Raw genomic sequence first — 27,680 nt, 5'->3', positions numbered from 1 at the left:
GTACACCTGTTCTTAGCACAGCAGCATGTTGTGGGAGTTTATTTCAGTCTAAAAGCCAGAAAACACAATTCAGGCTGTAATGTTTACATATACCAGTTTCCAAGCGGATGAGACCCCTGCAGAGGTTCTGTTGTCCAGGACTGCCCTTCATTAGGGTACATTAGGAACACATCAGAAAGATGGATGTAAGCAGGGATGTTGGTTTTCTGCTCGTACTGTCCTAACAGCTTCTGAAAACACAGTGAAAAGCCTGAAACTGCTGGCTAACATAGTTTTATTCTAAAGAAATTTTTGCTGCAAGGTTTTGTGAAGAAGAGAAAAATTAGTAGAACTAAAGGTATTTATTTCAATTCTGTACTTAACTCCCTTTGTCTTTCAATGAGAAGAGCTCCCTGCTCGAGTCCAAAACCTCAAGATGACTCAATATTAATGTCAGACTGATAAAAACATGGGTTTTGTTTGCTTAGTGTAGCTTATTTTTATTTCTCCACCTTTTTTTCCTGGAAATGATATACTGTTCCTTGGGATACTAAGAAAACCATTTCCGTAGAACACAGAAAGGCTTGGCTTTCAGGGCAACCTGGGATCTTGCTGCAGAACAGAACAGAACAGAATAGCTGTGAGGGTGACAACATCCTCACGGTAAGAGGCAATGTCTTTTTCAACACCAACCACAGCAATTTGCAATACCATTGGTACTTTTTAAAACAATTACTAAGGTTATTAAACAACAGGTTGGAGGCAGTGTTATCTTCAGAAAGTTACTATACTTAGGAGGGATTCTAAAGCACGCAAGAACTGCCACCAAGACTGAAACTGAGGTTTACTGCATTTCTTTCGTTGTCTTATTTGCACAATTTAATTTCAAGCTCGATGAAAATTTAAACAAAATCACATTCCTATAATTGCCCTCCTTCAAAAGACAAGAAGTTTGCTAGACTACTTACAATCCTTTTCTTCTTTAGATCTTAGTTCTACTTCCCCCCCCCCCCCCCCCCAGCTATGCTGCCAATTACTCCTTAAGGAAGCACTGCCGATGTCGACTGGAAGATGGCGAGGGAGATTAATTGCATTCCATGTCTATGCGTAACACAGACCAGGAATGAAAAACCCAATGCCTTCTTATTAATCTCCCCTACCTGTACGTTCACTGTACACCTACGGGGATAATGGCGCATACAGCTCACTGCAAGAGTAACTTCAGAAGTTCAAGAAAGATCTTTTTAAGCCCCTTGTCTAGCACGGCAAATGCAGCATAAGCTATGTGAATTCTTAATAAAGAGACACGTATAGCCAACACATATTGGATTGATCCAAGTTTACTGGTGTATCCTGGCTTTTTCTCCTTTTAACCATTTTTCCTTTAAGGGAGAGGTATATAATAAGGGAGAGGCAGCTCCGGATTACTCTTCCAGAGAAAATGTACATATGTTGCCAAGGCATACCAAGAGATTTTCAGAAGGAAAAGTAAAACAGTGAAATTTTTAATGGTCAGAACTAGCTGCCCAGTTTTGCAGCAACACTATCAACTATTGTGTTGCTTTCTGGTAACGAGATATCACCGATTCATGAAACAAGCTCATAGATCTTTCCTTTTCCCCATCCCAGTGTGGGAAAGGCAAAGATCGAAAGCCCGGGTACTTTGGCCACCAACCACATGAGCTCTGCTATCCTATCACCGTAGTAATTTTCTGAAAATGCTCAAAAATAACATTTACTTCACAAATCACTTCCACTCTGATTCTCTACCTCTCTCCAGTTATCTCATCCTCCTCCCCCATCAGCCCCACCCAATTTATCAGTGGATTATGCCTAGATCACTGGAGAAGCTAATACACAACGAGGAGCTCCAAAAACATTCTGTAAAAAGTTTCCCAAACCCCCCATCTACACAGCCAAGCATTTTAGAGCCTGATGAATTAATGCACTGAACAAAACCAAAAAGAAAGCCAAATATTGCAGGATTATAGTTGCTTTAAAATTATGCTGGACAAAAATGCATTTGCTTTTGTTTTCCCTCCACCTGGCATAACTTTAATACATTTTTGGCTGCAAGCCACAGCTTATTTCATTTACCATATAAAAGACAAGACAAATAGAAGATACTGAACGCAAAACTCCATTTTGTCTCCTCGAAAATTAGAGTACAATAAAATATATAAGTCGATATTAAATACAATATGATGGTAAGACTCTGCCCTTCCCATATTTCAGACCAGAGAAAGAACTCTGGCTGCATATAATGCATCTTGATAATAAGTACATGTGAATGAAGCTGTTAATTGGAGCAACAACTAGGTCACTTAAAATTTCAGATCGAGGAAGTTAATCACACCATTTACCATTAGACCTCATTGGTATTCACAGGAACGTTTATAAACCCTCCGAACATTAGAGTTTAAAACCACTCTATGCCCAACTTGGAAAGCTCATCAAGCGTTGCTGTGTAAGGACCCGAAGTAATAGCTTATGTAGCAAAACTCACACATACAAATACAGATACAGAAGTCCGCTTTGAACAATTACGTTGAGTTGATAATGCAAAATAATATTTTCTTATTTGTAAGGAAGGTTGGGTAAAGCTTGCCAAGGTTTAGGTTAGCCTATAAGCTAATGTCCTTACGTTATGATAAAAAATTAAAACCCCAGGTTAAAGTCGAAAGAGTAAGGGAACAGCAGGCAGAATTCTGAACCCATCACTATGTTTTTTATAGCTTTATGTACTACAACTTATTTCTGCCTAGGGCTGGTATCTTGATTTTCTTCACAGCCTTAAATAACCTGTATCATTCATGTTTCAAAGTCTGTTTGAACTCGAACACGTGCCAGAAATAATATTCCCATAGCTTTCTGTATGAATTCTCGTCTAAATAGTTCAGGAATGAACATTAATGCCCAGCTGAGAACTGTACCGGGTTGGAAAGGTAAGGTACAAACTGGGGGTCCCTGTCTTCTTCAAAGCTTGAGTAGAAAAGAGTGAAAATTATACAGACTTCCCCAATTATGAGAATTATCATTTGTTGTAAACACCATGTTTAACGGCCAGAGGCTCTAGTATGACTAAGAGTTTCATTACTCTCAAAGCTTTATTGCAGAACAGTAAGTCTCTGCTTTGCATCCAGAATTTGAAAGCTAACAAAATGGGTAAGAGGTGAGAAATGTCTGAATTAATGATTACCACAAGACTTCTTTCCACAGCCACACATCATCTAACTATTTGCACTATTATGCTTTAAACAAACTTTTCTTAAAGTGCTTTTCTTCTGAAACTTCTTTAGGATACGTAGAGTAAACAATGGCTAGGGAATCAGAAAAGGCAATTGGAAGACACAGTGTCACCTTAGACAGCACGGAAGGTCGGACGTAGCATGTTTTTTTTATTATTCTGTTATCATCTAGTAATATAATCTAGTTTTAACTCAGTTTAACAAATGGATGTTGGCATTTTGTTGTTTTAATCCTGTTCTCTTGTTATGTTTTAATTTTTCTAGGTGAGATGAAACTATGTTGTTGTGAAGAGACTGCCTCATAGCCAAGTACTCATGGTAGGTCACAAACTCCAAAAGAAAATCTTGCAGGCCTGAAAACTCTAACTTCGCCAATTAAGCATTTATTTAAGAGCTCTGCTCAGTTAGAGAGCCAACATAAAAATGACAGAATGGTCAAGTTACTCCCCGAGAGTGTTGAAGGTGCAGAGCCCGGCAGTGGGGGCCCATTCACTGCAGGACCTACGATGGTCAAAGGTGCCAGAACCCAACTCGACTGAAACACGGGATGTTGAGATTTTACTGTGAACTGTTGTCACAGCGTATGAGCTGTTGTAAACTAGAATAGATTCCGGACACTGGTAAAGGTTTGCGCATTAGAAGACCAGGCTGGGAAAAGGAACAGCTCTGTCACGGTCCGCACCGTAATTGCCATACATGTCCGTGTGGGACTTCTTGGGGGTTATACTTCTTGCAGTAGAGCCACAAGCTCCAACTCTAGGGGGTTGCGTACTGCTTTCACTGCATGCCAGCCTTAGGAGTAGAGTTTAAACCGAGAACTATTTCAGGTAACAGGAACATCATAGCAATAGTGGAAGGAGATGCACCTAATCTGAGCAGGTTAGAGATGTGTTTTTTTCATAAGTTATTATGAAAAGTCACATTTTGATATGACACAAAGGCATGACAAGCACTGAGCTCATTGTTACATGTGTAACATTGGAATAGAAAGCTACATATATAAAGTTGTGCTGCATCACATTTTACCCACTACTTAGAAAAATCACACAATATTTACTTGAACAAAGAGCTGGAGGCCTTCTCCCATTATATTTTGAAACAATGTTTTTCTTCATTCAAAGGAGAAAACTTAATAAAAACAATAAAACCAAAGGAAAACTTTGTTCTCATGGCACTGCTGCCTCTTGAAAAGATGGTCCTTCAGCTGCTACAGCAATATTTTAACTTTGACAGCTGCTCTGTTGAGACATTACTACTGGTAAAACAAAGCTTTGTCACTCCAGCTTCAGTACAATAGCAATGCAGTCACATACCAGCAAGAGAAGAATCAAAGACAACATGCGATTCATCATTTCTGCATAACTTGCTTACCAAAAATCCTACTGTAAATAGGAAGACCAGCTGAAGCACCTAGATAAGTTGATGAAATTAAGCTAATGAACGTATAAATGTTTAAGAACACTGCACAACTTAAAGAAAAAAAACAAACTACACACTGCTTTTCCTATTTCCAGTTATACTTTTATTGCATAAACTCCCACTTCCTTCAGACCTGCCTCTCCCTCTCTAGTTCCACACAGGAATTCAAGAAATTACCCATCATGTGGTATCAACAAATGTGGTCTATTAAGTATTAGAATCAATCAGTTGAACAAGGAAATACTTGTGATGAAAAAGCATCTGCACAGACATCTAGCATGCATGGTACCTCAAGGGAGCACGAACTAAAACCTGTTTCAATGCTACCACCTCAACACATGAACAGGGGAAAGCAAAACAAAGGTCAGTGACCCGGGTTCAGGAACTCCATCGCATTTACAGATCGTACACAACTGATATGGACATTAGAATACTTGGACCCTTTCTGCTAGTTCCCTCGCATTCTTAGGATGATTTCTTTCTGAAAGCACACATACTATAAAAAGAATCCAAAGGATAATATCTTCTTGTTTGAAATAATCTGGTAGAGAATAGCCTGAGAAACAGTGATCTTTACTGCTACTAAATCTTCCTGTGGAGCATAGGAAGAGCACACTGAGCATCGAGAGCTCCCCAAAAGACATATTGACTGCCAAATCTCACTAGATTATGGTAGGAAAAAAATCTTTATCTACTGGAACTGTTCTATATTGAAACGTGTACAGTATTTACCAACAAGCAACAAATGAGCTAAAAACGTTCCTCAAAGTAATCCACCTATTAATAGCACAAACTAGATTCTGCTTACGTTGTAAAGAAACAGAATGTTTTGCATATCATGGCACTTACCCTTAGTTGTTCTCTTTCACAACTCATCTGTTGCTTTGAGCTCTACAAGAGGAAAAAAGAAAAAACAAAAACAACAACTTTGAAAGCATAGCATTCTTGCCACAACAAAGCTGCTAGGTCTACATATTCTACACAAATAAATATTGCACACACTCATGAGTCTAAACACAATATTGTATTGCGGACCTAGATAGAATCTTTGCTGCAAAAAAAATATTTTTTCACTTACTATAGTAAAGTTACAAAGGTCAAAAGGAAATAAACACCAGAACTCACAAGTCTGAAGTGTTACACCAAAGTATTTTTGAGATTTTAAAGATCTCATTGGCAGTTCACTTCAGGAAGAACCCTTTTTCTGTTTTATCACAAGTCTGTGTTATATTTCTGAAAATCCTGCTGCTAAGTTACCAGGATATATTCACAGACCACCTTAGAAATAAAACCACAGAAGCTTCAGGAAGGGGTACAACACATTCCTATGACAACTTCCAGTTCTCATCTGGTATAAAAAGAACTCTGAAGACTACTTGATTGCAATGCATATTTTTTTTTTCCTATCCTGATGTCTTTATGTTCTGCCAAGTTTACAAGAAACACTCTCAGTGTATGAGAGCTGACCAGGACCTCACTAACAAGTAAGAACAGATGTGAGTCATCAGTCAATGGCACCACAATTGGTGAAGTCACCACTCTGCCAAAAAGAAAGAGGCTTCTCTGGGCAGAGCTGAAGAAACTGAAGAGCAGCGCTGAAGCATTCAGTTTCTAGTTCGCTTTCTAGCATCTTGGCTTTCTAACCCAATCCTGCCAACAGGACCTCTTGAACACAACTTTCAAAGCTGCGCTCAGATGTCCAACCCGTGGCGAGAGGTTTTTTTGTTGGGTTGGGTTTCTTTTTGTCAAATGAAGTGGTTTTAGAATACTTGATGTGATGATGAAAAGGGGAACTTCTCAGGGAAAGTTAGGTTATCTACAAAAGGACAAAGCCGCCAGCCCATTTTTCAACAGAGAAAAATGAATCCTAATAAATGAGTAAAAACCTTCTATATAGAGAGAGCAGAAGTTTTACAATAAAACCTCTCTGTGCAAAAATACAAATCTAGCTGCAACAAATGCTCTTCTGTTACATTTCTTAAAGTTCTCCAGCAGGAAAAAAAGGTAATAGAATCAGTAAAGGGCTATTTACAATCTTCCCTTAAAGTGTAAAACTAAATACAACTAAAATATTGATCTCTGGTAGACCAACGATCCCATTTTTTGAAGCTCATGCTTTCATTTATAAATTACTTCAGTATTAACATTATCAGCTTTATAAGTGCACTTACATAAGTTAATTTCAGATCCGAATCTGCTCTAGACGTGTCTATTTATGTTGTTTAAAAAAATATAGAAAGAAGTTTGAAGTGAGTTTGGGTTTATTTGATTAATTGGGTTTATTTGATTAATTGGTCTATTTATGTTGTTTAAAAAAATATAGAAAGAAGTTTGAAGTGAGTTTGGGTTTATTTGATTAATTGGTTTGGAGTTTTTTTACTATTATTACTTAGATTTTTTTTTTCTGTGTACGCTTCCACGCCAGAGACTTTAAGCCCAATTTTCAAATAATACTTTTTTTTTTTTTTTGAAAAATGAACCGTTGTGCTTTTAGACAATGGTCTTACACACGTTAAAACAAAAAAGTTTAAAATTATAAGCATCTAAAGTTACCAGCTCTTTGACCGTTTGTATTCTGTACATATAACAATACTACTATCACTTTATTCAGTTTTTGTCCTGGGCAGCCACAACGCAAGACTAATATCAGTATGGTGGGTTTTCTCCTAGATAAATGGGTGCACAAAGAAATGAAGAAAGTAATTTGCCAAACTAACAGCACATGATCTCCACTTAGCAAACTGAACAAGATCCAGAATGATTTGTCTTTCTAATATTTCACCAGTCAACTTCTTTGGATAAAGCTGCCAGTCCTACTTTCTACAATTTTGTCCTAGAGGTACCAGCTATTTTTCTAGAAGAAACGCTCAACCTCTACCATTAATTCCAGTATTTCTCAGGGCATTCCTGTATTCCAGTATTTCTTCAATAATGCAATCCAGGGGCAAAGAGTTGATAAGAACAAAGACGTACGAGTCAGGAGAGGACAACTGTGTCTTAACATCCAACTGCCACTCCACACCTGCCAGCAAAACAAGTAGAACAAAAATATCCATTTATTTAAAAAAACCCCAGTTTTCACGTGAATGCGAGAGTTGTATTTTCAACTATGTTTTGACTCCATCTACCACCACATCCACAGTGCTCTCTTTACTAAATGGAATAAAGGAAGACAACAGGAGCGATTCACAGGACACACCAATGGTGGCAATTTCCTTTGTTCCAAGCTCAGCAAATGGTTAATTGCAAACCGTATGTTTTAGCTGCAATAACAAAATCCATGTCAGTGATGGCTTCCCTCGTAGAGTGAGCTTCCACGCCAACAGCTCCGGCACCACCCTTCACACCAGCTTTCCAGAACAACAACAGTAAGGTTCAGTGATAACGCATTATTAGGATGGGATTACAAAGAAAAAAATGAAACAAATCAGACTTACCTTAATGGAAAATTATTTGCCGTAGTTTAAACAAAGGCACCATCTATCTGTCTGTCTTTCTATCTACTTATCAAGTTCAAGCTTATTAAAACACAAGTGGGAAAGGCTCAATTGGGCTCAAGCGGCTTTCTGTGCAGCTGACCAGTGCCAAATTTGCTCTCTCATTTTGACTTTTTTGCTATCTGTGCCACTTTAAAAGAAGCATCCTGGCAGTACTAAGCACTTAAGGGAAAACATAAATAATGCATTTGCAATATGTAAACCTGTACAGATAAACGAGAAAAACTGGAAGCCAAACATAATTAATTAATGATCAAGAGAGCTTAGAAGCGAACCTTGTGCACATCCTGCAGTTTTAAATACTGTGCTTCTCAACCCTAAATTTATTTTTTTATGTCTTCAGATTGAACCATATGCAATAAATTATGTATTTCTTTCAGTTTGAGACTGCACAAAGAACCTGGTCAATATGTTGAGTGTCATTATGTCAGGCTCTCACATAGTAGAGTTTAGTGGAAGAATGCCTAAAATATTGATCCTCTAAAGGATTTCATCAACGAAAAAAAATACTAGGTCTTCCTATATGACAACAGTCTTATACGACACACATGCTGTCAGGTGCCATCATTTTAAACGACAAAAGACTCTTTGGAAATACTGTGCAACCTGCTGGTGCCATTCTCCAGGGGATTCTTGAACACGAATACAACAGGGAAGTATGTTTAGTTTCCTTTAAATAACGGCAGCACGTGGGAGACTCGAGATCTTCTAAATGTTTTTATCAGTCATCCACTCTTCACAAGGGCATGCAAACCCTAGATCTGAAGAAACTGAAACACATCGAAAATAGGATCCATCTATAGATGCAATGGTATAACTCGGGTTGGTAAGGACTATCAACAGGCCATCTAGGGAGGTTTTTTTTATTCCAAGTTTCTAAGCGTCATTTTGAAGAGAAGGTTTATGTGGTGGGGGAAGAGAACAACATGATGGTGACAGGGTTATTCACAAACACTCTGCTTAAACTGGAAAAGCAAAACCATTTTTGCTACAGTACAACATTCCCAAGTATTTGTTTCGCATTTACAAATACAAAATACTTTCAGGATTGAGAGGTCATTTAAAATGGAGCACAGTCCCAGCAGGTGAAAGACAGCGTATGAACAGATGAAGTCTTTTATATTTCATCTATTTTACCATAAACAAGCATTCGCAGTAAATGGACTTAGCCTGTGTTTTGAAAAAGGTTTGTATAAAGCCATTCTGTTTCCAGTAAGCAGTCACACTGGAATTATTTATCCAGGATGTTCTGCACAGCTTAATACGCCTACTTCAACAGGAGTTGTGGGAAAAGCCATCCAACACTTTTGTCCTCCTTCCACCTTAAAAAGGCCAAGGCAAATATGATTACCTGAACTGTAATAATACGCCTGTTTTCATTAGGAAAGGATAGTTTACAGTCAATACCTACAAATGAACTGTGGAGAGTCAGATGCGAAAGACTTGGCACTGACCACAGTCACAATGCTTTTACCAGAATGCAACTTCACAATTGCTAACTGCTTATTTATCCGATTAAGGTCTCTTATTTCTCCTCATTAATACATAGATTAAATAGGTGAAATAAAACCATAGACTACTCCGTCACAGTCACGCTGGTTGGATTTCAATAGATACTATGAGACAATCCATACTATTTCGTACTACTTGCAAAACCCACCTATCAGAGTTTTCTTTTATTAGATATTCATCTAATTGTAAAAGTCACACTGCACAAAAAAGCTGTGTTGCAGTCAAAAAGCCGTTCTACACAAGAGCATACATCATACACTGGTGCATTTCACATGGAAACAGTCACTTCCCTTACACCCTGTTATGACCTTAGTTTTCATTATCCCACTGCCCTACAGAATTCAGAAGAAATGATGTTTCAAGTTATTTAACATGTGGAGAGTCCGGGCTTGTACATAAATGTATAAATAATGTTGTGCATTAGTTTTAAATGGTTTCTCAGTACTGAGAACCCAAAACACAAATGAAGAAACACCGTCCATGCCAACAGCTCCCAGAGGCACCGAGTGGAGCCGGAGGTGCTCAACCACAGAAGAATCATTAAAAATAGCAGTAACTACGCAAACATATAGGATGATTTGAACTGGAACTGGAGTTTTCAGAGCCTTTGGTGGTGATTTTAGAGCGCCTAGGACTATGCATATGCAAATTCTTCCAGAACGGAGGGCTTTGGGTTTCTCTTGGCTAGGTATGTGTGTTTGCATGCACGGAATTTTAATTTCATGGGGTTTTATTACAACCATCAGTTATTGTGCTATAGCGGTAGCTAGAGGGACTGATTTATTCTCCAATGCCCTTGGCTTGGTATCGTATATCGACTAGCGCTGCTGTCATAAATACATTTGGGTGAAGAACTGTCTACAGTTCTGTGCCTAATACTAAGCAGAGTTAAGGTTTCAAGTGTCACATACAAGTGGGTTTATTTCTACTGGAAGAAACAGGCAATTATTACGGCCCATTGAGCTCAGATTAAGCATTTCCATTAAAAAAAAAAATAAAAGAAGAAAAAAAAGAGTCCAGTGCTATAATCCTTGTAAAGCTGTAAATGCAAGTGGGGGCATCTCATCTTCCATAAAAAAATAATAATAATAAAAAAAAAAATCTATGGTTTTATAGGCTTTCTCCTTCTGATTTTTGTTACCCACAAATTAGCAAAATATTCTAAAGAGGATAATTTTAAGAGAAAAAAATTAGAAGATTCCAAAAATGAAATAGAAATGCTGTAAAAAAAAACCCTGATATATTAAAGCAGTTTGTAGGCAATTACTTCCTTGTGCAAAATGAAGTGAGAGACTCCAAAGCCCAATGGTCACCTTGTCTCGGCTCGTGGCTAAGATATGTGTTATTATCAGTACGGCTTGTCCAACACTGCTACCTTGCAAATGCAGTTTTGGGGGGTTGTTGGGTTGATGTTTGTTTTGGTTTGGTTTGGTTTGGGGAATTCTATTTCTTTGTTTGTTTTAAATGTTGATTGTTTGTGGTTTGGGGTTTTTTTCCCCCCCAAAAAAAGCCTTAGCTGCGCACCCAGAGCAGGAACCCGAAATCCAAGGTATGTCCTTGGGAAAAGCACTCAGCAGACAAATGCTTGTTTATGTTGATTTCGCATCTACAACCCTTGAACATTATGGCAGCGATGCATTCAAACTGGAAACTACTTTGTAGATGCCGTTCTAGAAAAAACACTTCTGTGGTGAAGCCTCAAAATTAAATCCGGGATGCATGTTATGCATGTATTAAATTCCGCATGGAACAACCCCATGAGAAACTTGACCTATACTTAATATTCAAATATAAACTCCTTCTATATCTAAAAGAGTGGTTATAGTGCATTTTATTTAATTCTCCTGCATAACACAGTAAATATTATAAGGAATAATCAGAAGGCCAAGGCACTGCACTAAAAAGAATAAATGGACACTATGAAAAATGTAATTAAAAACACTGTGATGTTAAAGCAACAGCCACCATTGAATTGAAAGCACGTTACCATGGAATGCAAACGCTACCAGACCGAGCTACATAAATAATTTTTGTTTCATAAGCATGTTCCTATTACAAGCACTTACTCCTGTAAAAACTTGTAAATTCTGGAAAATAGATCTCAAGTCTCTTTCTCTAAAACCTGTATCCATTAAAAAAAAAAGTTAATGTAGATAATAGCATGAATACAGAATAAATGATAAACTGAAGCTACTGTAAACCTAGAATAAAGAAATATGATACATAAAATTACATCTGAGCATTAAGTACCACCAGCAGCTTTTGGGATGAATTCCAAAAATGGTCAGCATTACATGAAGATAAAGAATGTAAAAAAATCTGATATGCTGCATAATAGGTTTGGTTTTTCTAAATAAAGATGATTGAGAGAGACAATGACCAAAAACTATAGGGCAAGAATATATAATGAAATTAAGAGAGCATTTAAATAAAACCTCCATTTTACATAGAATAGCTCCCTATATTGTGAACAGAAAATTAATACTAGTCTGTTAAAGTGCCAGTTATACTAATTGCTGATAACAACTCAGAAAGGCACTTGAAGTAAGAGGAAGGAATACAAGAGTGACAATAAGGATATCACTGGTGACAGGCATGGATTTTCAGACAATTACCAAAGCTAGTTATGTTACAAATTGCTACTATAGACATTGCCTATGTGTTATCAGCAGACATCTGGAAGGTTACTTGCTGTGCTTGTGTGCTGATAAAAATAAGTCAAATTCATTCAGTCACCGATGCTTGACAAATTACAAAAAAAACCCCAAAGCGTGGCTTTTATCTGGCAGATCCACATTATTGGCTGAAGAGGCCATTATAGAAAGAACCGGTCTGAGAAACAAGATATTGCCAGGTAAGCAAGAAGCCAATGAACTGACGGACATTCAAACTTATATTTGTCCCCTTTCTCAGAGTTACTCTTTTTTTAATTAAAAAAATAGTCTTTAGAGTGTTACAAAGTGATACACAAAGAGTTTAATTTATACTAAATGATCCAAAACATCATCTCCTCCTGCAGTATAAATTTAATAAATCAATCATCAGTAAATTTATCTGGAAAACTTATTTTATTAATCTGAAGATAAAATAGGAAATCATTAGAAGTTTAAACATTCGCAACTTGAATCCCATGTCCAGCTCTGGCCCCTCACTCCAAGAAGGATGTTGAGGCTCTGGAGCGTGTCCAGAGAAGAGCAATGAAGCTGGTGAGGGGGCTGGAGAACGTCTGACGAGGAGCGGCTGAGAGAGCTGGGGTTGTTTGGGGTCAAGGAGGCTGAGGGGAGACCTTATGCTCTCCACAACTGCCTGAAAGGAGGTTGTGGAGAGGAGGGAGCTGGGCTCTTCTCCCCAGTGACAGAGGACAGGACAAGGGGACCCCCTCTCCCACTAAACAAGTCCCCTGATCGTTTCTGAAAGCACAAGTAGCTCGAGTCAGAAGAAACTGCAAGGCAGATATTTAAAGACCTGTAAGACTAAACATGTCGTGAGGAACTTTTACCACAACTTTTTACAACTCTGACACTGTTACTCAGTGAAGCTATAGGCAGAATGTTTGTCTCTTAGAGCCACAAAATAATCACTTCTTGAAGCTGTTCATACTAGCGCAATATGTAATGACACTTCTTTTGTTTCTGGTTTGTACTGTAACTCTTACACACCAAAGGCACTACTTTGTTCCTTCTTACAGCAACAGAATTGCAGAGAAACACTAGTGAAACAAGTCATTTCAGATTTAGAGATGTAAAGAAGGGTTAAAGTCTTCTGGCAACCATCTGAAGAATAACCCCGGTTCCTTGCACTAGCAAAAATGATAATAGATTCACCGTGGTTCAGAGTACTTCAGAGATGTTTCAAGACAGTGCAAACATTCCTCCTGCCTCCACCTAAAGATCAACGTAAACATTTGCAACACATTTCCAAGTTGTCATGTCCGTAAGAAATCACAGATTTCAATTTGGCCTTGATGACCTTCAAAGTTCTCTTCCAATCCGACCTATTCTACAGTTATAAACAGTAATGTAAAAAAAAAAAAAAATAGGTAATGTTTTTTACTGTCTATTGTTTGCGTTATTAGAATGAATTATCAATGAACAGTTGATTATGTTTCAATATGCATTTAAAAGAAAAACTGTTGGAACGGGTGCAGAGGAGTCTACAGAGATGATCAGAGGGGCTGGAGAACCTTCCATACAAGGACAGGCTGAGAGAGTTGGGGTTGTTCAGCCTCAAGAATAGAAGGCTCCTAGAAGACCTTAGAGTGACCTTCCAGTACATGAAGGGGCTACAGGAAAGCTGGAGAGGGGCTGCTCATAAAGCCTTATGGTGATAGGATGAGGAGGAATGGGTATAAACTGGAGAGCAGCAGATTTAGGCTTGATGTAATGAGGAATTTCTCCCCCATGAGAGTGGGGAGGCCCTGGCACAGGTTGCCCAGGGAAGTTGGCTGCCCCATCCCTGGAGGTGTTCAAGGCCAGGTTGGATGGGCCTTGGGCAGCCTGAGCCAGTGGGAGGTGTCCAGGGGGGTTGGAACACAATGATCTTTAAGGTCCCTTCCAATCCAAACTATTCTATGATTCTAAAAAGACCCCAAGATAATTGCAGAGCCAAACACGGCAGCATTGAGAACAAAATACACCAGTAAATTATACCCAAGTCGGCATGAGTTGCTGCACAATCACACTGGCTGTATTTAGCCTCGGAAGATGCCACTAACAGGAGAAATTAAAAAAAAAAAAAAAAAAAGCTTGCCAGGTTTCCTCTCAATGGGATGATACATATCTGCAGACTGCTCCAAATTAGGAGTTTTTCCAGAAGTCTTTAAGTTCTGCCTTTGGGATGTACTCTACAATTTGTGATCGTTGCCTGCCTGCTCCTCTGGATAAACAGCAGCCCTGTAAACCCTGCACCCGCCACCCTGGGCCAGCATCCCCTCTGGTGCCCTGCTTTCGCTCTGCTGTGGGAGCACACAGTGTCAGCCAGCACAGCAACTACAGTGCTTCGGGGAACCCTGGATCTGCAGCATTCCACGTACTCAAAAAACCAGAAATGCCATCTCATTCATCTCATCTCAATGCTTCCTCTCCCGCCAGCACGGACCACACAGCTTGGTAAGTTAGAAACATAGATGCTATTGTTCTGAAACAATCATGAGGCTAAACGTGTGCAAGTCTGTTACTGATGAGAAGTTCCCACAACGGCAACTCTACAGAGGTATGATTCCACACTTCGGTGTCCACATTCACACACAGCAGAAGGAACTCTGGATACCTTCGCTCAACTTAGGAACTGCCCCTTGAAGGAATTGTTTTCTGAATAATCAAAATTGTCTTTCTTCTTGGGGAGATGCATCTTTTAGGCCTTGGAAATATTTAACTTACCTCCCGATTTGTCCATGGCGAATAACTGAAAAAGTGAGGGGCCAAACCAAATTTTCTTTCAGTCCGCAGCATTGGCATCCTGAGAGCAAAGTGTTTTATTCCACACAAAACTCAAATCCAATAACTACGCGGGGAAAGGAAGGACATAGTACCTTAATCTCCTCTCCTAAACAGCTTAACTAACTATAGAAGATGCAGTGCCTCACATTCAATAACTATTCAGTGCTTTTACTTGCTCGAAGAACACATTACAAAGAATGTCAATAAACTTTAATTAGCAATATATTTTTAGTGGCAGCGCTACAGCTTGCTGCAATGAAACATTTCTCCCAAGAATTTCTAAAGCTTTCCTAAAGAAAGCTTGACACTTAATAATGAACGACATTTAGAGATTGTCATATAAGAGCATCCATTAGGACAGTATATTCTTCTCACTCAGAAGTGGTAAGGTTACCTTGAACAAGTAAGTCTCATTTAAAATGCTCTTTGCTTTTCCGTTAAGAACATGAACAATCATTGGCAAAAATCAGGTGCAGCCGGCAGTTAAACATTTTCTTTCACCTTTTAATGAGACCACAGTAACGGCCTTAGTGTCCTAAAAATAGAAAAGTAGAAGGAAACATTTAAACTTGTGTATGTGTGTGCACATGCATGCACACCCACGCTCATTTTGCAAACTAAATGTCACGTTCTTCAATGACCTCCATGATAACAAGCTTGAAACTGTAGCTTCAAAATTCTATTGTACCTATACCTTTTGAAACAATTTTAATGATGCATTGCATACGCTCCTCGTGCATGGAAGTGCTGCTCCCAACACCTCCGAAAAACTTCGTGATGAGCTACCATGAGGTCAACTGATCTGATGGCGTTTCAGGTCACAGTTCACAAGACAGACAGAAATCTTTTACTACACATACATGAAAGATCTAAATATCGTCTCTTTTTTTACAATAAAAAAACCCCTCTTTTCTTCTTCATATAGCTATGCATATCTTCACTTTTCTGCCGCATCTTAACTCAAATTGAAAGTCAAGGACAAAAAGTTCCATCTACAAGTTTTCTTAGGTATATCTATGTATAGCTCTATAGCTAAGGGAGATGGAGAGCGAGAGGCAGAAGAAAGCATCTCTCCCATCTATACCTGCATCTGTTTTCATTGCAGCACAGTATATATCAACTATATTAAAAACTAATTCCAGCATCGTGTAATAATACAGACAATTAAGATAATAATTAGAGTGCACCGTTTAAAAAAGTACAATTCATCCTTATTTGCATGCGAGTAAAGCTCAAAGTGTGGTGGCACAGTGTGTGTATTCAATACAACACAGCTACCGCCTCAAGCAAGTCGTCATTTACCTCACTATTTTTCATCCACTTTGTTTCCGATGTTTGTAACAATTCTTTGCTTCTTTCACACCTGAACAGATTTTGTAAAGCTTATTTTATTATTTGCAATGAGATGAATATGCAAAATTACTCAGTCACTTTGGTCTGCTGATTTTTGTCTTTTCCTCCCTTCTACCTCCAAAAATGCTATTTGCATGTACTGTCAAGAAGCAAAGAAAACCAAAGCCCTGAGGTAAGTTCCACAACTGCAAGAGGACGCATAGCACCAAAGAGGTGTTGAGTCAAGAGTTTCAGACTGAAAACCACCCCCTTCTTGGCCATCCTGCTATGATACTGCACAATTACTATCTTAACAGGACAGACTTAACTGACTTAAAGGGGGACTAAACAAAGTATGATGGAGAAATAAACTGGAGTTCCTGAAAGCTCTGAGGTGGATGGTTTTGTGGGGAAATGAGAATGGGAAAACTTAAAAAAGCAGGAATAGTGTCATGCTGCTCCATGTGGTTAAATCACATTAATCATCACTTAGTCCAGTGGACTCTAGATCCAAACAAACTCATTATTTTTAAGCAAAGTATTCTTCAGGCTTAGCAAATTTTCAAGCCTGGGATTAGTTTATGAGATGAATTGATTTTTAGTGTTATGATATAAAAGCTGTTCTAGTCTGCTAACTACCTGAAACTGAGATCAATTTTGAGGGTAAAACATCAATTACCTCACTTACTGAGACAGGATAAGCGGCAATTAAAAGGAGAGAGAATGCTTCTCTGCATTAGGTTATTTGTTGAGTTTTTCAGTGTATCATAGCAATTGTTTTGATTTCTAATTGTGCCTTGAGACTTGAATTCAGGCCTCCCGCGTCTCCGTTATGCGTATCCAGAGACGGGGTTGTCTCTTAATACTTGCATAAAAATTTCTAATGTGCCTCAAGCAGGCATAAGCCATTAGAAATAATAATTAATTTCCATTGAGAAAAGATACTTTTGCTTAAGAATTCTTACTCAGGCTCAATCACGCTGTAATGCAAATCATGCGTAAACAAGTCTATACCACAGCATATCTGGTATCTAACACCCGTTACATGAAGTAGTAAATTCTGCAGGAGCTCAGCAACTCTAGTAAATATAGAGCCTTTGCCTTGCGTCTCTTGAATGGCAGGAAGGTCTCTGAATTTCTGCAGTTTAGGAAAACCATGGACAGTCCTGAAAGCCTACAAAGAACTTGAAGAGAACCACACAAAAGGGAAACAGCATGCTACTTCCTAACACCAAGCAGTAGAGGAAAAGGAAATCAGGCAACATACAAGAGGCTTTGGTCACAATCTGCAAAGGTCCAGAAAGAGCCAAAACAAATTCTTATTTCAGATAGGCAACTAAAAAGGTATTGCTGCACACCTAGCTGGTTATGGACAGATGCCCATCCATTAGATTTGCCAGATTAACAACAACGGAGAACACTGCAGGAAGCGCTCAGCTCCATACCACCACGACAGCATTCTGTGAGCTCATTCCCCTCTCCCTCAGTCACTCAGACACTGTTTGGGGTAAGTCTTCCGGGAGCCTTCCATGCAATCCAGGTACCCAACTAAGGCTCCCAGAAGCAGCAGCTGCCGAGCACCGCTGCCAGCGTGCTCCAGCTGGAGACCCCAAGTAAGAGACGCCGTGGCTCAGGAACAACCAACAATGCTCTCTCCATTTCTTTTTAAAGGGTTTCATCCCTTTTCATTCTAAACAAAGACAAAAGCTAGTTGGAAACATTAGAATTTTCCACTTTTTTTTCTCCCCTCCTTTTCCTTACTCTTGGCTCTCACTGAACCACTGTCTGCTTCTTAACAAACGTTAAGTCCCCTCGTGAAAAAAGAAAAAGGTGACCTCCTTCTAGAATCTGACCTTCACAACTGTGCACAAGTAAGACTGGCTGTGGATACAGACTAGCAAGAGAAATATATTTACTGCTCAGTGTAGGCTTTGCATTCTAGAAGGCTCAACGATTTGTTAAAATGACTACACAGCAATTTATAGTTAAGAAAAAAAAAAAAGAGTCAGACTTAAAATACATCATGGAGATGTCTTAAGCTTTTTTCCAAAGCCTTTCACTTGATTCCTGAAACACTAATTCATTTAGTAGCCTGGAGACTTGTGACTATGAACATAGCAAAGAAAGAAAAAAAATGAAACAACCATCTCTCATCTGTCCAAGTCAGATATATATCAACAGGAGGAATTCTTTTTTACCCAACAGGAATAAAAAATAACCTGACCTTACGAGAACAATAATTTGCAGGCAACTATTAAATAGATTTTTTTTAATTTCCTGCATATTTTTAATAGTTATTCTCAGTTCTGTTTGATTTCTAGAGCTGAATCTACTGACTAAGCACTATTACACCATATTTCATAGTGTGTCTGTGTGTGGTTTGCATTCTAAGATTTGGTCCAACATAGATTTTATTTTTGCTTTGTATTTTATAGTTATTAGACTGCAGTAATTTTTTCTTAAGTCAAGTCTGCATTTAAATATGCAAGCCATGATGGAAAGGTACCGAATCTATAGCATACCATAATTTTAGTTTATTTGTGATTTTTTTTCTTCTTTTATTATTACAGTTAATGGGAAGACAACTATATACTTTGCTCACACACCAACTCCTCTGAAAAATTAAGGTAGATTTTGCAACACTGCAAACAGACATGTACTGCCAGTCTAATCTCAACTTGGACCTTTACCAGCTGTTTTGTTTTTTATTTAGAGAGAACAGTGTTCCCACCATCTGTCTTTAAAGGGGGAAAAAAAGAAACAAAAATAGAAAAAATAAAAGATTATTCTCAAACAAGTAAAAAACATGAGCAAAACAGGGCTGGGGTTGGAAATCCACATCCATAAGCATGATAATGGAAAATGGATTGAGTGAAACATGAAATAGATGAAGGAATGAGTTCTTCTGCATTTTAAATAGCTTTGTTATCATTACCTAAATATCACCTCCATGAGAAGACAGACAAATTTGGCATTTCAGAGTAGGTCAGGCAGAGCGAGGAAAGAGGATGAGCGTTACTTGGTTTTATTTGATAGCTCTGAACCAATTATAAAAGAAGTCTCTATAATCTCTTATTTCTAAGAAAAAAATAAGTTCACCAATTCAAACATTTCACAGATTTTGGCTGTACCATGTTCCAGCTTCAGAAATGTGGAATGCCTTAGGCCCAGAGAACAGGAAAGGAACTCTTCTTCATTACCCAGTTATATAAAGTTTCTCTCTTTGATGTCTGGAATTATTTTCTAAAAATAAAATCAGTTCATTTTCAATGCATTTTGCTCCTTGTAGTGTCCAATAACTAAGTTACAAAACCTATTTTTTCTCTGTTGTTGAGAAGCAACGAGGAACCCGTGAACAGTACTTTGCCAGACATGCTAGAAATTCCCTTTCCTACTCAGCTTCGGCAGTCAGCTCTTATTAACTAGGAAACACCAACTTTGATCAGGATACCACAGATTAAATCTTCCTGAAACGATTAAATGTTTGGCCAGATGAACTGTTCGCATCCTGTCACTTGTCACACGAACTAAACTGATTTTATGTGGAATAGAAAACGCTATGTTGTAGTGGAACCGGAATGATTTTAAGCTTTGTACTAGTGGTGTCTGAAGTTTCATCTTTTCTTCCTTAACGAGCACTCTCAACGTGCACTTTGAAAAGCAGTATAGACCGTTCCCCGTACATTTAGCGACTTTATCGTTACTGATGTACCCCAGTGAACTCAATTTATGGGTCTACACACTAGGTCACTTAGATGTTTCAGAAGCCCACATCTGGGTCATTTGAGAAATGCCATATGTGTGACTTCAATTCAATGGAAAAAAAGAATACCGAACTTTTAAAATATTATACATTATTGTTGACAATGCTTTATGATTTCCTAGTGTTTACTGTACAAATCTCAAAGAGCTGAAAGTCTGTCACTGCACCAGTGAAATGCAGCCTTATTATTATTAAAGTTATTAATATTATTAAGATTATTATTATTATTCAAATGCATAGCAATACAGTATTATGATACACCACGCCAGCAAAAAAAAGGTACCTTCACCACCAATATTTAGTTCTAAGGACATCCCATAACAGGAGTAACAAGCACAGAAATCCCATAAATATATGACATAATGCCTAAGAATTCAAGTTTCAACATGAGAGTAATTCTGCTGTTCAAAATCAAAAAAGTTGGAACACCAGTCAACAATCTGCCTCAAAGGTACCCAGATGTAGGTGTCACTTTGTCTAGACTGTAAAAACCAAGCATGTTGACAGTGTAACTGAAAATCATTTTGATTGCTTTTATTGCTCTAGAAATATTAAAAAAAAATCTTGATTATTTTCTTGCTTTTAACAATCTGTATTTGAGAGACCAATATGGTAAATCATACGAGGGGAAAAAAAAAACCAAAAGGAAATATTCTGCTTTCCCTTAACATCTAGATTGTATTAATTGATCCCAGTAGAGCCCCTCGCTGCTAAACTCAGTAAGCTCACCAATTTCTGTATTTGGATTATTTTACCTCGGCTAATTAGAGATGAAACAATGCTTTGGAGGAAGGTAGAATCCCTTTCTCTTTCCCCAAGGAAAACATTCACACCCTTTTTTCAACTACTTGCAAATCTGTGAGACCATCTATGTTACAAGTTTTATTTCAAGTGCACAACATAGAAATTACCAAAGGTAACGATACTGTATATGGATCGCAAAAACAACGTCTATTGTCAGAGCAGTTCCAGAGAGCAGCTTGATTTAGCTAAATGTGACAAATTAAATAAAACAAAGCAAAAATGGCATTAACACAGTCCTTAAGATACTTCAAACTGAGGTATCACAAACAAGCCCGTACGTTAATAATGGATGTGCACACCTATTTAAAATATACATGCCTATTACATTATATTAAACTACTGGCATCGAAGTTAAGCGTTCTTCTGTTACGAAGATACTGAGTTGTTAACTTCACAGATGCTTGGTGGCACCTGGCAACTTTTTTTAGAGAGAAAACGCTTCAAAAAAAGCACTGCTGTAGTCATTGAGTCGGTTTAGGTCAATGTCTTTAGGCTATCCATGACTACTTCTGAATTAACAGAAAGTATCTGCGTCTTTCTTTCATGTTGAGGAGGTTTGACTTCTTGCCTCAAATAACTGCAGTCACCTAAAAGAGAGGGGGGGGAAATATCTGAACTCTTTCACTTAGACTTTACAGAATTATTCATAGCAGCTCGCAAGTCTCCTGGGATTACTCAAAACTTGAAAAGAAACCCAATATTTCTACTCCAATATTGCACATACAGCTTTCCAGCAATTATGAAACACACTGCTCAGTACTTTAACACAGGATGACTTGGAATTAGTTGTCCTGGAAAGAAATAAGGTCCAGCAGATGTTATTTATTGCTGGAACATAAATTGAATACAGTTTTCATGGATTAAAATAATTCCCTAGTGGCAAAAAGAAACACACAAAGATTCCAGGTAGGCAACGGTCTGTTCTACGGTAATTATTTATCATCACAGAGTTTGGACTCTCCTTTTCTTTTATTTCCTTTAATGGTGGGAGATGCAAAGTTAACTGCTGTCAGAAACACGTTCAGAAAACCCACCCCATACCACACATTTCTCACAGAAACAGGCGCTATTAAAATCTACTATGATAGTACTACATTCACAGCTTGGACATCTTTTCTTATTATTTGGTTACACTGCAGTATTTTTAAAGGAAAAAAACTGGAAGAACAAGAACTCTACCTTCTTCTTGCTGAGAAAAAAAGATTCTCAGCAACAACAAAAAAGTCAATGCTGTCAGATCCCTCCAGTAGCCTGAAACCAATTTCAGGATTTATTAATCACTTATTAATCTACTTTTTAATTACTTTGTTATACGGAAAGCAAAGACTTTGAAATATCCAGAAGCTTTAGGATAAATTATCTCCTTGATTTCATCCCTGCATTCCCGCTGTAACCATGTGAGGGATCTTGTTTCTTTTGTCATTTTTATTCCCCACAGGTGTAATCAACTTCAGAAGAAAAGAAGAAAAGCCCAGTGCAAACACCACCTGATAGAGATTCCCGACAATGCTGAGGAAATTACACTGTATTGAAAAGGAAATAGAAGATGTGAGCTGAAGTCTTAGTGCGTTGGCTTTTTTGCGCTGGGGCATTAAACGGAGATGGCTAAACAATTACCGACCACGCAGCCCCATCCTGCCGCGGCAGTCGACAGCTCCGGAAGCAAAGATGCTTAAGCAAGACGTGCAGAGCTCCTACTTTGCTACAGGAGCTGTAATCAGTACACTTTAGAACACAGGAATGTGAATCTCTGTTTGTTTGCTACTTGCTTAAACAACTGTCCCCCAACCTTCTCTGCCTCAGCAACTTTTTAAAGAAAAGAAAAAAAAAGCAAAGCAAGATTAGCAGATATTTTGTTAAAGAAAAAAGCCCTCTATATTCGCATGTAGAAATGGTGGCAGGTTCTATTGAAGCGACTCAAGAACTATGTGGCGTCAAAACCTCAGCCCAATTTATACATTAATATTTGTATCTGAGAAGTGTTAGATTTATAATAGTCAAAATATAAAAATACCCACTCGATACTGGAATTGAATCAGTCAATGATTTCCAGAAAGCAAAGCAGAGTGATCTACAGATCAGGTCAGGCGCTTCCTCAGTGGTTAGACAGTCATCCATTTCCCTTTCTGTAATTGCTCAAGCTCACACACGAACAACAGCCCTTGTGCTCCCCGAGTGCTGAGCAGCTCCAAGGCCACTCTTTTATCTTCCAGCAAATAATAATAAAAAAAGAATATATTGGGGAACACTGCTGACAAGGAATAAGGTGAAAGAAACAGAGTCAAAGAACTACTTTTCCTCTAAATGTTCCCTTCCAAGCACAGCAGAAAGGACCAAGCTCCTCCCGAGCCCATCACGGGCTCCAGGAGAAGGCTGGGCTGAGGAGCACATGTTCCTCAAGCTGGAACCTCCGAGGTGCCCCCGCTTGGTCAGTGGAGACAGGTAGCATCCTCCACACCAAGCTGTCTTAAAAATGGCATGGTCAGGTCAAAGTGACAACGAGTGGGCTCATGTTGGTAAGCTTAATAATAGAAATTAAGTATCAAGGTTGTAGTAGAAAAATCAATCCTTTAAGGAACTACAAGTCTTTCAGTTCTCACCAACATGACAAGAGCTATATTTTGGAGAGGGTTTTGGTTGGTTGTTTTTATAACGCATAGATGACCACCGATTCCTAACTTTACCTGCAGCTCTGGTTGTATTTGCATTACTATTTTCTAAAGATCTATTCTTGGACGAATCAAATGTAACACCGAGCAGCCTAAAAATTAGTGACCACAGGCAAACATTTACAGAAGTTAAGTAAATTGGAATTCTCTAAGGGTCTGTGAATATATTATTTTTCCTGTCACATCTTTAACCCTGTATCAAATCTAACTGATTTTCAGCACAGGAAACCGATGGCTCTCAATTCAGCACGTGGTTCTTTCCCCTTGTGGCCAACAGTGAGAGACCAGTTTATAAACTGTTAAAACCTTCACAGTTAACTAGATATCTCGCACGCGTCTTAACATTCATAGTTTACTTTGATTAAAATACAAAGTTTCACATTAATTTAAGGATTATCTTTTATAATGCAGACAAGTTGCAGTGTTTGAGTGCCTCTTAACTTAGCATTTAATCAGGAAAACTACTGTGGCACTGGCCGATTAGGCTGGCTCAACCGCTGCTTGCTCAATTTTTCCCCATAATTGCAGGATATACTTTATTGTGACAGGGGCCCGAACAGCGGAATTCCAATATGCTATACATCAGGTTCTCCATTATTGGATTAGCTAGATGTGGCATCATTACCGCTGCACTTTCATGCCTATCATCGATCGCATTGTTCTTTCTATTTCACAATTAATGCAAGTCAGCTGGATTGATCAATCTTCTGATGAGTTTGGGCCACAGTCAATATATTCTTATGGCTCTGTGCTACTGATCTGTATGTTTTATAGCCATGCCTAAGGATTTGTCAGTCTGGCTACAGATTTTCCTGGGTTTTGTTTTTTTTTTTTAGACACTTCTACTCCCACCTTGCTGCCTAAACCACAAAGTGTTTATGAATTACTTATGTCACATGAAAAAAAATGAGGGAGCGAAGAAGTTGCTAAATTAATCATTGGAAAGGTTATTTTTTTTAAATCACGCTCGCGGTTGGCTCAGTAACAACCAATCCGATAGGCAAATGTTACAGTTTAAAATATTGAGCTTCCAAGGGAATGCAGAGATTTCGTAAGATCACAGCTATTTTCATTCCTTGTTTAAACACATTGGCACGTTCACGGAAGAGAGAAATGCACTAATAACTCCACTGTAAATGTTGTACAACAATGGTGACACTTCTAATTAGTTTTGAAAACTTACTCTTCTTCCAAAGGGCAGATAAAGCGGCAGGAAAATCTCTTCCCACAGTGGGACAGAGAATGAGATGATGGGACACTGGGAGAAATTGTCAGCCACAGTATCTGCTTACTAGCAGTGTTCTGTTACCCTGCGCCACAACCATAATTATTCATATTTGAAAATTTTCTTTGCAAAGAATAATACCGAGTTACAATCATTTTCTAACAAAAAACACCCTATCTACAAACATACAATGCTCTACAACTTCTGATTTATTTTTTGTCTAATAAATACCTTTTCTAATACACTCAGATCCATGCCTGCATTTTGTCTTGATGTCCACCTAAAAATAATTTCTATCTGCTTACGAAAAATACCCAAACAACCAAAACGTGAAAGCAGTAACGTCGATGCACCACTATAGTATCATTTTCATTTCTCTACATCTGAGACTGATGCACATTACAAGAAGCCTCAGTTAACAAAAGATGACAAATTTAAATATAAGAAAATGAACTGAAACTTGGACAAAGGGTAAAGACTTATAATGAATATACTCAGTCAAAGTTTGGACTTTCTGTACTGCTTTGCACATCACACAGAGAATGCTCTCATTAAATGAGGAATAATTGCTCTTTTTTTACATGGCTCTATCTTGTCTACTTGCCAATGCCAGTACTGGTGCGCTGACAATTACAAGGTATTAACAATGACAATTACACCATGATTTTGTGGCAGTGATACCACGTTTCTAAAAAAACTATATTTTTTCTTTTAATCCTTGAAGAGTCTAAATCTACAGAAAAAATATTAACAACTAAAACAATTAAAACTTCTTCCACTTAGAAAAGGACAACAGCCCTGAAACAGTTTTCTGATAAGCCCTGAAGATACCACCAATGAAAGAAGAAAAAGAAACACACTATTTGACAGTTGTAAACGCTCTGTTAAATATAAAATGTGTTTTATTCAAAGCAAATGATGTGTTTCCTTAAACGTACCGGTTTGAGAGAGCAAGCATTTTAGATTATCTATGCATAATTCAGTCTCACTGAAAGTGCTCCACCTAAACAATTTTCCATTAAGTTTCTAGTAAATTTGGAATATAAAAGACTGAGCTTGTGACTTAAGGTGGGGTAATATAATACAACATTGGACTGTTACATAGCTTTCAAAAGTACTCCCAAGATCAGGGAGCAGTCCTTTTCCACTGAAGTGCAGGAGCTTTGTCATCAGTGCCAATCAGACAGGGACCACTGCCAGGAATCATTGGGTTTTCTCCATTAAGAATAACCTGAAGTGAGAAACACGCGCAATAACTAAACTTTAAATTAAGTCTTAAATTAGTTCATGAGTCTACATTTAGGCTACCCACCTCTATGGCCTGGTTTTCAGAAATGCAGAGCACAGCAGGTCTTAGCAAGTCACCGTACCTAAATGTGCTCACATCTTTCAAAAATCAGACCATTCATTTAGATGCCTAACAATGGGTTTAACAAACTCAAAATTTTAGCCTAGATGAGCATATATTACATCACAGCTATTTTCAGGTTGCTTTAAGATATGACACATTCATAGCTCATATTTAGGTAAAAGTGGAAAAGACGATGCTGATATAATTATATACATACTACAATTTGACACAGAGTGCTTATTAAGCAAAAAGTCCTATATCATTTCTGTTAAAAAGACTGCAGTATTTAGAGTTGCTAAGGGAAACAAATCAACACTATATTTAATCCTACTACCAGAACATTCACACTGTACACACAAAGCGGCGTTACTTTTCAGTTTCAGGAAACTAAACAAAACAGAGGCATTCTTAAAAATCAAGTAGTAATGATGTAAAAAAAGGTTTTTCCATATCACTGGTATCTTGGCTTTAATTTACATTACATTATACTCCACAGGATATTGCAGAGTAATTCTAAATTTTGCAAAAAAAATATTTTAAATGTTTTTTTTAACATTAACTAAGAGTCCGTTGTTAGAGCAAAACAGCTCTGCTACAAAAAAAAAAAAGCAGCTACCTTTTAAAACTTCAGGTGCTTTCTCCAAGTTTCTTATCCTTTGTTTTTCATGTCTTCAAGAGGGAATCAGCTGCTTTATTTTTTCTATATATTCACCAAAGGACTCCATTGATGCTGGGAAAAATTTACACTAAAATGTTATAGTTTTGACATTGGTGTAACCCACTGAAGGCTCATTTGCCTTTCAAAGAGAACCTTCTGGTTTTCTTAACTAATTCCTTTTGAAAGAAGCTATGGGCTACACACGTCTAATGGTACTACATAGACCTCTTTACACGTGACGCTTGGACAGAACAGCTAAATTGTAGTAAAAAATCTCCAAGAGAGCAATGAGAGGCGAAGCCCTCTTCACAAACCAGATGCACCAATCACTGGTTTTAAGGCTGTCTACAAAGCCAGAACGTGAATGCTAAACTCGGTGCGTGTGTCTCTGCCCCGCTCCCTGTATTGTATATCACTTACATAAACGTATTTATACGTATGTTTTCAGGAAGAAAAGCAAACCCCAAAACCAAATTTCTGCTTTGCTACGATTTGTCACGCGCTTGCCCACCTATCATTGTGGTCTGTTAGAAATAGAAGACTTCAGTAGAAGACTGGAGTGCCTCAAGAATTTAGATAGATGTGACTTCAGTCATTTCCAAGAAAATATCGCATGGTTACAAACCAGAATTCTGCCCTTCATTACTGAATTTGTAAACAAAACTTGCAATAAACATTTCCTATAGCTCTAAATCCCAATTTGTCTTCTAAAGTATAACAAACCATACATTTTTGCTTTCAAATTGTTTATAGAAACCATAGGACAAGAATATCGCAGGCAGAAA

General features: G+C 38.1%; 1 protein-coding gene across 31 annotated transcripts in view; it reads right to left on the bottom strand.

Annotated features, from left to right (window-relative positions):
- Positions 1–27,680, bottom strand: part of RBFOX1 (RNA binding fox-1 homolog 1) — a 1,213,941-nt gene that overhangs the window by 363,862 nt on the left and 822,399 nt on the right. For 10 of the 31 annotated variants that reach the window (XM_054080122.1, XM_054080129.1, XM_054080151.1 and 7 more), the window contains one exon: positions 5,496–5,537. The exons of the other annotated variants lie outside the window; for them this stretch is intronic. In XM_054080122.1, coding sequence (XP_053936097.1) covers positions 5,496–5,537 — 42 coding nt within the window. The remainder of the gene's footprint in view (positions 1–5,495; positions 5,538–27,680) is intronic. 31 annotated transcript variants of the gene reach the window in all.

Source organism: Cuculus canorus, chromosome 15, assembly GCF_017976375.1.
Source record: "Cuculus canorus isolate bCucCan1 chromosome 15, bCucCan1.pri, whole genome shotgun sequence".
NCBI lineage: Eukaryota > Metazoa > Chordata > Aves > Cuculiformes > Cuculidae > Cuculus > Cuculus canorus.
The sequence above is the reverse complement of the archived record's forward strand: the minus strand, read 5'-3'. Positions and strand labels throughout refer to the sequence as shown.